Source organism: Bactrocera latifrons, unplaced genomic scaffold, assembly GCF_001853355.1.
Source record: "Bactrocera latifrons isolate USDA-ARS-PBARC rearing strain unplaced genomic scaffold, ASM185335v1 scaffold_74, whole genome shotgun sequence".
NCBI lineage: Eukaryota > Metazoa > Arthropoda > Insecta > Diptera > Tephritidae > Bactrocera > Bactrocera latifrons.
This window is the reverse complement of record NW_017537423.1, coordinates 1,080,836-1,092,300: the sequence shown is the minus strand read 5'-3', so window position 1 is coordinate 1,092,300 and position 11,465 is coordinate 1,080,836. Positions and strand designations below refer to the sequence as shown.

The 11,465-nt window shown below is 39.0% G+C and overlaps 3 protein-coding genes across 9 annotated transcripts in view; 2 read left to right on the top strand and 1 right to left on the bottom strand.

Moving 5' to 3' along the window:
- Nucleotides 1-208: 208 nt before the first annotated feature.
- On the bottom strand, nucleotides 209-4,758 carry LOC108976235 (zinc finger protein 236-like; the record flags this gene model as incomplete). The annotated part of the gene is given in 5 exon segments (XM_018945187.1): nucleotides 209-1,687; nucleotides 1,756-2,472; nucleotides 2,544-3,131; nucleotides 3,545-4,313; nucleotides 4,426-4,758. Coding segments are annotated over 5 exon segments (2,610 nt in total). The 5' UTR covers nucleotides 4,582-4,758.
- Nucleotides 4,759-5,109: 351 nt separating this feature from the next.
- Nucleotides 5,110-11,465, top strand: part of LOC108976256 — a 29,256-nt gene continuing 22,900 nt past the window's right edge. The window contains exons 1-4 of one of the 7 annotated variants that reach the window (XM_018945220.1): nucleotides 5,110-5,137; nucleotides 6,119-6,394; nucleotides 6,475-7,455; nucleotides 7,524-7,851. In XM_018945220.1, coding sequence (XP_018800765.1) covers nucleotides 6,216-6,394; nucleotides 6,475-7,455; nucleotides 7,524-7,770 — 1,407 coding nt within the window. In that variant the 5' untranslated portion in view covers nucleotides 5,110-5,137; nucleotides 6,119-6,215 and the 3' untranslated portion in view covers nucleotides 7,771-7,851. Of the gene's footprint in view, nucleotides 5,152-5,252; nucleotides 5,685-5,852; nucleotides 6,006-6,118; nucleotides 6,395-6,474; nucleotides 7,456-7,523; nucleotides 7,852-11,465 lie in introns of those variants that run through there. The other 6 variants (XM_018945216.1, XM_018945219.1, XM_018945217.1 and 3 more) reach the window with 6 other exon arrangements.
- The window catches only part of LOC108976258, a gene marked incomplete in the record, with an annotated part of 1,491 nt that continues 353 nt past the window's right edge, over nucleotides 10,328-11,465 (top strand). The window contains 2 exon segments of the mRNA XM_018945222.1: nucleotides 10,328-10,691; nucleotides 11,267-11,465. Of these exon segments, the coding sequence (XP_018800767.1) occupies nucleotides 10,427-10,691; nucleotides 11,267-11,465 (464 nt within the window).

The following is an 11,465-nucleotide window of genomic DNA, read 5'->3' as shown; positions in this document are numbered from 1 at the left end:
CTTTTTACAAAAAGCTCACTACATTTACAATATGCATATAAAAAAAACTTAAATTACTAGCTAGCAGCCTTCATAACTAAAGACATTCATATTTTTGAAAATAATTTCATGGCCAAATTAGTAACATATTTTTATAAAAAATAACACAATATTTGCTTTAATAAATTGAGTTGTAATTTTCGATCCAAATAATTTAATATTTAAAATTAAAAAAAATAATAATAATGTTTATAATGGTTTTGATTTCGAATATGCGAAAAATCTTATTAGCAACAGAAATATACATGAATAAAAAAAAGTGTAATTTTAATATGTTTTGACGTACTAAAAATTTTTTTTTTCGAAAATAATTTCTTTTTCAAAGATATTTACTGATTGCAAAAGATTCATGCCTTAAGCGGCCCATGTATGTATACTTATATTTTGCAGTTATGCAATTTTTTAACGAATACAATTACTAAATGTAAATTACTTGTTAGCCATTATTGGCATATTCAAAACTTATTTTATGCATTACTTAGGCCCAAAAATTTTGTTTGCAGAATTGTTAATGGTATATTTTTATGTTTCTGCGGTTAATATGTATTTTCGAATTAAGTTCGAATTTTCGAACATGCATTTTTTATGTTTAAAACATCGACCATTTCAATATTTTGGTTGCAGCATCGTTTTTTTTCAAATTATTTACTAATTTTAATTAATATACTTTGTCTTTAGAATTTGTCTTACTTGAAAAACTTTGCCCATACTTTTTTACAGTTTTTTTTTTTAAATAGGTATGCATTATTCGTTTAAAGCTGCGACCCATTTTTCAACTTTTTGAATTAATTTTTGTTTTTAATTGCTATAACTTTTTTATTTGCTTGCTGTAAAGTTGTGGTTGATTGCGTTCCCTAGGTAGAATTCTGCGTTACGAGTAGTTTTTTTTTTGTTTTTACTTCTTTCATAGGTTTTTTTTAACATATTTTGAAAATACTTTAATTCTAGTACTTAACTTACGAAAATTACTTAATTAAAATGCATTATTTGCAATTCATTCATATTTTTAATTCATTAGCTGTTTTGTTGGCTGTAAGAAACAACTGTTAAAATAAATTCTTTGGATAACTAAACATATTTGTAAAATTAATATCGAATTGTCAAAACCAATTATTTTAAGTTATAATGCTACGAGATATTCACTTTAAGGTCACACCGATTTGTTTTTGTTTTTCTAAATCGTTGCCAATACTTCTTACGGAAATTCTGTTTGTTTTTCAAATTAACTGTCGCAACTACATACACAGTAACAGTTCGTCTACAGTCTATCATGTGACTATGATCTCATGCTCCGGATCCAGCAAATTGTTCATTAGGAAGTTCTGCTCCATTTCATCGGCCGTTGGAATGAGTGGTTTAAAAGTGTTGGACGTTTGCTCTTGCAGCACCAAACTGCTCATACTTGGCGTCTGCTGATGTACCAACTCAACGCGCACCTTCTCGCCACCACTGTTGGCGCTATCCTCAAATGATACCATAATGTCATTATCATTGCTTTGGTTATGTGTATTGTTGTCGAGTATGCTCGCCACGGCCAAAGAGTCTTCGTTTTGTGCCGCCAATGAGCTGTGCACACTAGCTTCAGTATTGTTATTGTTATTCGATTCAGATACACCAATTTGGGCGGCATGCGTGGTGCGTACATGAACTGCAATTAAAATGAGCGGCAAAGTTATATAAGCATAGGAGTTTAGGCTTGTAATTGCTGGCACTTACCTGAGAGCCGATTGCGCGCAAAGAGCCCATCGCAGTACTCGCAGGCGACGAGCTTGTGCTTCAGTATGGCATGATCGTGTGCTTCCTGTGCGCAGGAGGCCACAAAGCCGCACTTATAGACGGGGCAGTGCAGCGTTTTGTCTTCAAATGCGGCGATGTGTATTTTCTGGTGTTGTTGCAATTCGCGCATATAGCAGAAGCGCTTGTCACAGTGCTCACATTTGAGGTAGCGTGGCTTCACATGCAACTGCATGACATGCTGCTTTAACTCGTTGGCATTCGCGAAGGTGGTCGTGCACTCGTTGCAGCCATACGTGACGGCCTCATGTGTGGTCATATGTTTTTCGAGCGTGGCACGTGTGGAGAAGCGCTTATTGCAGTGATGGCAGGAGTGCAGACGCGGTCGCCGTAGCTGGCGTGCGCGCTCCTGATATGGCGTGACTTCACGCACCAACTCAATGCAGCGTCCGTTCTCGTCGCGCGGTCGCTGCAGGTGCAGACGCAATTTGTGTATGGAGCTGAAGGCGCAGCCGCAATTGCTGCAGGTGGCGGACGCGAAATTGGTGTGGTTCAACTTCTCCGGATGGAAGTGTTGCGTGTGCCGACTGAGAAAGGCCATGCTGACGAAACCCTTGTGACAGTAGGCGCAACGCACTGGCAAAGCGCCATCATGCGCTTGATACTTGTGGCGGCGCACCTCATAATCGTTGGAGAATACTAGGTTTTAACGAAAATTTTAATAAATATTTGCATAGCTTTGTGTAATTTGGTAATTTGCATGCACTCACCTTCTTTACATTGATCGCACTGTATCGCGTGTTGAACTGACGGCCGGTGTATACGCTCATGTGCGACCAAATTGGCGCGACGCACAAACACGCGCGCACAATCACGACATTTAAACTTGCTGGCGGCGTGATGACGCTGATGCGTGCGAAAACGACCCAAGGGCACTTGCACAAAACGCTGATCGCACGTATCGCAATGCCAATTGCTTACATATTGACAGTTGAACTCGTGTAATTCTTTTGGCGAGCGTAGCGTTTTCTTACAGTAGTTGCAGTGTTCGGATTTGGCGGCGGTCGGGTGTATGAGCCGCACATGATAGTCGCGTTGCTTGACGGAGCTGTACTTTTGCGGGCAATACGGGCATGTGTAGGGCAAATTGGGGTCGTGTACGTCGAAGAAATGCTGCGAGAGCGCATCGGCGCTGTCGAAGACCAGGTGATCGATGGAGCCGGAGTTCGGGCAGTAACAGTATTGACAGGCGAATGGGTTGCGTGAGATGCGCGTTTGTGTGGAGGGGTCCCCATCGGTCTCGAGCTCGTCCATTTCGTGTGTGTCCTCGGGGTCGGAGCATGAGATAAGGTCCATATCTGTGTGTGAATATTTGAGAAAATGTTTAGAGTAAGGAGAAGAAAACAAACCAATTTCGGTTGTACCGAATTTATAATACCCTTCACAGATGCATTTCTTGTAGCATAAAAGGGTACAGAAAACTCTTTTTTTGACATTTTGATAGGTCAATTTGTATGACCTCTACATGCTATAGTGGTCCGATATAGTCCGTTTTGACAAATCAAGAGCTTCTAGCGAATAAAAGGACGTGTGTAAGATTTCAGTTCGATATCTCAGAAACTGGCGGCTAGTTCGCGCATATGCAGAGAGACGGACGGACAAATCGACTCAGCTCATCATTTACATAAATAATTTTCGTTTCGGGTATTACAAACTTCGCGTTAAACGTAACATACACTGTTCAGGGTATAAACTTTTGCTAACTACGCACCATCTTCCAACAGCTCATTATAATTGGGGTAGGGCTGCTGTGCTGCTGCGTCGTCAGTTTGCGCTGCAGCCTTCAAATCTGTGGAAGAATTGTTGTTCTTCTGTATAATGCTGCCCTGTAGCATTTCCTCCAAATCAATATCACTGGCTTTGCTGCATTTTGTAGCACGCTTTGGCGTGCTGTCACTGGTCGTCACTAAAGTCGCTGGCGTATTGGTGTCTGCGCTCACTGTGGTGATTGGCGTCGGCTGTGTATAGTATATGTTTTGTGTTGTTGTAGCTGCATTGAATTGCAAAACATTCGTTTGCGCCGTCTTCGTGTCCATATTAGCATGTGTGGTTATGGAGCTGGCGCTATTATCCAGTAATGTGCCATTTTGCATGGTAGTCAGTTCCTGTGTGAGCATGGAGAGCGTCTCCGCCACACTAGCGGGCAGCTGCATGCCATCTAAGCTGGCGATCACGTCAGCGCTGGTGGTGGGCGTTTGTAAGCAATCTAAACTGGCCATTAATTCTGCGCTGGTCACGGGTGCCTCCATTTTCAACCCATTCAGCAGCTCACTGTCGCTGGTCAAATCAGTGTTTGAGCTTGACTGTTGTTGTTTAGCTTCGCCTGTAGTTGCATTGTCTGCGCTCAGACCAACGCCCACAAATGATTGCAACAACTTTTGTTGTGCCAACACACATTGCTGACGGAATGCGTATATATTACAAAATTGTGTAAAACAATTTGCACAAATACGCTGTGGCAAGCCATCATCGCCCGAAATCTACATATTGTAACAACAACAACAACAATGAAAATAGTAAACATTTGTCAATATTGCAACATATTGTGAAATGTGCGCAAATTCAATAGCGACTTTAGCACAGCTTACTCACCTGCAAGTGCCAATTGCTCAATTCGGTGCGTGCAAAGTGCAACTGCTCCTCAAGTCCGGTCAGTGGTTGGAAGAGATGTACAAATTCGACCTCAGCACCGGTCACATAGAAATTCGCGCACAGGCGGCACGCTTCTACATGTGCAACCTGCTCCATAGCGTGCAACGCTTATGTGCAAATAAATTTTTTTCGTTATTTAACACACTAATATACCGACTTTGAGTTTTTGAATCGATAGTATTAACTTTTTTTGTTTTCAACAAAAACAAACCACAAAGAATGCAATTAGAAAAATTTACGCGTCTATTAATTTTCTTATTCTCTGCATGATGACTGATAAAGTCAGCTGTTTTTTGTTGTGCGACATTCGCATGGCGTGTGTTCAGTGCTGGCGTATGTATGCCTGGATACCAAAATATAAAATGCGCGCGAAAAATTGGTTACAGCGTGGTTGTAAAAAGCGAAAAGAATTGCAGCGGTTAAAATCGAATTGTTGTTTTTAAAACAAAAACTTGTTTAAAGTGCAGCAAGAGAAAAATAAAAACAAATAAATAAATTAATTAAAGCCTTAAAAATATGAGTATTACAATATATAAAGTGCTAAGAAAGCCAGTTTATAAAATACATCGAAAAGCAACGCTGTGTCAATATGTAATTTTGTAGCGAAAATGTTTGTCAAATAAACGTCAACCACCTGAAACGATAACAAGCTGTAAGTTTACATATGTGAGTGCCGGTGTTTTAAATATAAATATAATAATTAAGTACAAATAAATAAAAATTAGTTATTTTCATGGCATTTTTGTGTCAAATTTCATACAGTTCAATTGTTCGCTGTAAAGAATTGCTAGAGAGGGATTTTACAAAGCAAAATGCTACGCTCGTTAGCCAAAGCGTAAAAATACAGTTACTTCCGCAAAAATGCAAGCGAATTCTTTAGGCACATATGTACATACTACATATTTATATTTATAAAATGAACATGCTGACGTTGCTCAATGAATATTTGTCGTTTATAAATTACAACGCACTCGTCTGCGGCTACAGTTTGGAGCGAAACACAATAATTTGTTTAATTGAATTTGTAAAGTGCTGATATCTATCAATTAATAATAATCGCTGCGCACTGCTGCAATGTAAATGTAGTATGGTGAAAATTCGTTATTGCAGTAGTAGTAGTACATAATAATATTTTGTTTATAGCTGCCTGTTATATGAGTTTCTAAGTACGTTTGTATTCAATAACCATATGTAAATAGGTATGTATGTATATGGAAAGCATCCCACAACAGATAGCGATTCGTCCACGTTGCTTAATCGCTTAAGTGCCACTTAAAATCTTGATATAATGTGCTGATAAGCATTTATTATTTAATTAAGGCTAACTATGGTTATTTAAACATATATTTATTAAGCGCGTTGCGTAACTTTTCCCAAACAAGTTGTGATTTGAAGCGTTAGGAGCAAGTGGCAGCCGAATTAGCTGCTAAATTAATTAATAACTGCATTAAAGTGCTATCATTTTAATCGAAATCAATATAACATTAAATTTATTTTGAATAATATATGCACAAAGTAATGTACTTGTGTCGTTGCGCAAAAATACCATCAACTATTTAAAAATATATTTAACGATAAATAATTTAAAGTTCTTATTCTTCCTACTGACTTCCTTTCTACTTTTCTTTTGCAGCTTCTGACACACTGCGCATGAAACACAGCTGCCGAAATTCCAACATTACAAACAGTCAAACAGTGCCTTTCAAACAGTTAACAAATTCGCCAGTGCAATGAGTAAGTCGCGCGACAATACGCATTTAAACTATATTAAAGAATATGTAGTGCCGGAAATTTTGACGAAATTGCAAGGCGAAACCTTGCTGAAGCTCGAGCTGCAGCATGCAAGCGGGCTGGACGGCTTTATGTCGGCACTCTACAACATTAAATTGCATACGCAGACCTCCGACGGGTGTGTAGAAATTTAGAAATAAATAACTTTGCACATTTCCACTCATACTTTTATACTTTCTTTTTTAATTCTCTACATAGAGCCAAGCAGCGGTTGCTTGTGGCCAAATTCATGAAAGGCGATGTAAGCTTTCGTGAGTCCAGCAAGTCGTACATACAATTTGCCAATGAAATATTTGTGTATGAACGCGCCCTGCCTGCCTTTGCTAAAGTGCTGGCCGCCGCCAAGCTCGACATCACCATTGACGATTGGGTGCCACATCCATATGTGGCGAAATTTGGTTATATTGAGGGTTTGAGCGCCGTGCCGGGTGTGCGCGAGTCAGTGTTAGTGCTGGAACATTTGAAACCGCGCGGTTATGTGTTGGGACCACGTCTATATCTTACGCGTGAGCACCTGTTGCTAATGTGTCGTGCCATCGGACAATATCATGCTATTAGCTATGCCTTGCGGCTAATTGATCCCGCGCAACTCGAACGCTTGAAAAGTGAAATATTGACGTTGCCCTTTATCAATGATGCGGATCCGCGTGATGCACAAGACAACTTTTATCGTTATGTCTATCGCGCTGCATTCGATCGCTTCTATGACTTTTTCGATCGTAAAATTGATGGCAATACGTTTGATAAGCAAAATGCCGTTGATTTAAAATTAATAGAGCGTTTGCGCGATTTGCGTGCTAAGTATATTGAAGAGCCGACGCGTTTGTTGGAGAAAATACGCACAGGTGTTGTGGATAATGAGCAAGATAAACATTTCGGCGCCATATTGCATGGCGATTACAATCGCAATAATGTGTTGTTCCGTTATGAAGCGCAGGAAGCCGGTGATGCGGTTGCGCCAAAGGTGGCCGACGTGAAAATGATTGATTTTCAAGAGATGCGTTATGGCAGTCCCTGTTTAGATTTGAGTTTCTTCATGTACATGAATACCACTGAAGAAACACGTGATGCCATTTGGCAAGAAATGCTGCAAACGTACCACACAAATATGTTTAATACACTACAGGCAGCTGTTAAAGACAATGCAAGAGTTGATGCTGCGCAATTGGCAGCCTACAGGTAGGTGTCGAGTTTTTACTACTTATGCTTATTTAATTATTATCCCTTTTAAAATGAAAACCGTTAAGTTTTGAAGCTTTCCAAGCGCACTTTAAACGCTATGCCTTCTATGGCGTCATGATTTGTCTACACTTTCTACCGTGGATGCTCTCGAGCGAAGAGGAATGTGCGAAGATCTCGCACCTCTTCGAGACCAATTTGCGTGGCGAAGAGTTTCATAGGGTTTCGATTGAGATCGGTGGCGATGAAGTAAATATGCGTTTGCTGGCGGTACTGCGGCACGCCTGCAAAATGGGCTATATGGACGAGCTTTGAGGTTAGGTTAAATGTGCTTTAGCATTTTAAGTATAAACCAAGTGATCTTTGAAGGAAATAAATATAACAAATTAGTAAATATAAGGCAAAATTATAAATGTCTGCAAGCAGTCTAATTTACAAATCGCGTTGGTTGGTTGAGAGAAGGGTGCTATAACATTAATTTCTCATAACATTTGATTATACAATATACTATTAATCTCTCAGCTGCTGTCTTCGCGTGCGTGCAAATAATATTTAAGTCCAGTAAACAGTTACAAATATATATATTATTATTTTTATAAATAAATGCAAATAAACAATTATTGTGGTAGAGTAAACATCGCTAAAATCTGACTATGTGTGTGTAAATCTGATTAGTGTGTGTGTGTGTGTTGATAGGAAGTGTTTGCTGCTCTTAAGATTTTAACCGAAAAATTGGTTACAAATGTTGCAAAAATCGAAATATTTTGCTTTCGAGGTTATGTGAGAACTTTTTTTTTTCCATTTTTGTGCATATTTACATACATACATGCAAACATATATACCTATATACATTTATGCATTTTTTTACTTAAATTTCAATTCATAAAACACTTATTTTTAAATTTCTTGCAGAATTTTTATTTTTTAGGTTATGTGACACATTAGAGATATTCGCTTGTCCTTTTTAAACATATCTGAGTCAAAAAAGCTCAAATTAACCATAATTTTTATTTTACAGGTTATGTCAAGAACAAATGTTTCAAAACATATGATAAGTTCGCGAATTTGCTTGCTATTAATAATTTTTGGCATTATTTCTTTCTATTCTACGATCATATTTGCACAATTTTAGTTCATTCATACACTGTTGGAAAAAAATACAGCAACAACATCCAAAATAAATAAATATAACTTTATTTCCTTACAAAATATTTGCAGAGTGCGAATGCAACCAGCGTGTTTCTATTTTTTTTCCAACACTGTATATTTTTGTGTACGTACTGTGAAAATTCCTCGCTAATACACCATAAATCATTTATAGTTTGATAGTTAGCGACTTCCTGTGTAAATTTCCGTTGTCTCTCTCATTGTTCAACAGTTTGAGAGCTAACTAACATTTATCTAACGGAACCCACCAATCTTCTGTTAAATACAAATTTATTTCTAATTAAGTCGCTCCTTAGTTCGTTTGAAGACACTATACCGTCTATATTTTTCTGTCTCCTCCCTACTTCTAATCCTTAGGGCGTAATTTTGTGTCTGAAACATACCGATGATGACCTCGGTGGCAAACCGCAAATATATTTCCCTCTAGACAGGTCTTGTGTAACTGCCATAAGCATAAATGGAGTTAAGCCGTCTAAATTTCATTTATTGTCCAATGTTTAGACGTAGAGACCTGTTGACTTCGCTTTGTATAGTTCTAATTTAGAAACAGCTTCACATTTCTGAAGACTTTTTAAACCTTCCTTATGACCAACGATGATATGTAAAGTGAAATTAATCGCAATTTCAATACAAGAACAGATTTACTGATACCTGTATATAGTCGCTCCGTATACATATGTTTCCGGTACTAGCATAGAAGAGCTTGTCCTAAAATCATTTTTCTCTCACGTACACTACGCCGAAACATATGCAGGAATATTGATACTACCATACCAACAAGTTACCTCAAAAAGTGTACTGAAGAGCTTGTACGAGTTTAAAAAATTACAAATAGATCCATTGTGAAGTCTTTCCTTGAGTAACTTTTCGATTTCAAAAAAATATATATCCTTGGGAAGTCCCTGCTTGGGACTCTGTCGTTTAAACTTTGTAGAAAGAGCTTGGTTTCAGAAATAACCTTTTTTGGAGGCGACTCCCGTAGCACTTCTGGTTTCTACATACTGTGCAGCAACCAACTTATTGGCGGAAGAATTTCCTTAAAGCAATCAGAAAAGTACAACTTAGCATTCGGTCGCCTTTGAGCTGATTCAAAATCCTCTAAGAGAAGTTGACAAGTCGTTGGGAGAGCTTGTAACAAGCCCGCTTTACCAGGAAACTATTTCCGAGGCTGCTGTGACATTCCATGAATTTCAAAGCTTCTTTACGTCTTCACCTCTCGAACCCGCTGTGCACTCCATTCCAATTGAAAAATTCGACTTGCGAGTTGTTAAATCAAATACTCACTCTTCTACCCTCAGCAGACTGTGCTACTAATACAAGACTTACTAGTTGCCACTTTGGATCCACCGCGCTGATCTGAAAACTATCTACCGAATGTCCAAAATTAAATTATGTACATCACAAATATTTACAGAAGTGGTAAACACATTTTTCTTGTAACTTGAACTTACTCAAGGTCTTCCGGCCTTCAATGTAAATTGTTGTGCCAAATGTTTCCGCAAATCAAATAAAGATTCGACCCTGAATCTGTTTAAAACTCATTTTAAACTACAAATTAAACAAATAAACCGCTTTGTTAGTTCCCCAACTAACCGTTATTTATACAGTTGTTGGCACACATTTCGATGCGATGCGTGCTTTAACCTTCAAGTGATCCACTTAAAAGCGCTTGAGTTCGAGCACTGCTATATCACAAGCTCGAAAGTGTCTCAGAAGCAAGTAACGGTGTATTCCGTGTATATACTTATTATAATTAAAAGAGTATTTAAAGGTCTGTCTAAAAAGTAATTAAAATTCATCAAGAATGCGTGCCTACAGCTGTTTAGTAATCCTTGCCGTCGTGAGCTTGCCAGCTCAGCTATTGGTCAGCGCCGAATCTTCCGAGGCGGATAACATGCCTGCGGCTCAGCCAGCTACTTCTACGCCCATATGCGAGGAAACCGTCTGTCCGCGCCTATATATGCCAGTTTGTGGGTTGGTTGATGGTGAACCAATGACAGCGCCCTCACGCTGTGTTCTCAACAATAAAATCAGATGCTCCGCGATCTTGCAACGGACCTTAGGCAACAGTAAGTAAAGGGGGGGAGTTTACAGGAAGCAATACAATTACTGATCTCAATGAGCGTAAATTGACGGGTTTTGAAAAGTTCTGAAACTGTGTAGGAGATAGACTGAGGTATGTAGGACTCTGTGAAGCTCAAGTAGAGGTTGATATTATCGGTATTTGGGATACTGGGGTGTTAACATCAACGCTAACATCAACCTCTGCTTCAGCTCGGCGGAATCCTACACGTTTCAGTGTGTCTCGGAACATCCGAGAACCTCGCGATCACTCCAGAATCCCATAACCGCTGTGGTTTTTGCGGGTTTTCGGAAGCTTCCACTTGCCAGTATAGGAAATTGTAATTGTTTCGTATTCGCGTTGAATCGCTATGAAATCGCACCGTTTTCGAAATATTTAGCCGGGTTTAAAAGACTTTGAACACGTGCGATCCTATCTCAAGACCAGTTAAGTAAATAAAACTAGTTCCAGTTTCACTTTTCAATAGTGTAATGTGGAATCCCTCCATACGGCCATGCGATTAGCAATCAGATAAAAGCGGCAATGCCATTTCTTACGTTTCTTCCCTATTTGATCTTTTAGAAATTCCTACAGTAAGCTTCCTACATAGCGGACCTTGTTCACCGAAAGCATATAAAAGCATTAGAATGCGTCAGAGTAGAGATATGGACTTAGAAAACATCGAAGATGACGCAGGTAAAGAAGAGATTGACGCAACTCAAGCAGACTTGGTTGATAAGGAAGCACTAGCTGACGATGCTGAGGCAGATATGGACGCAGG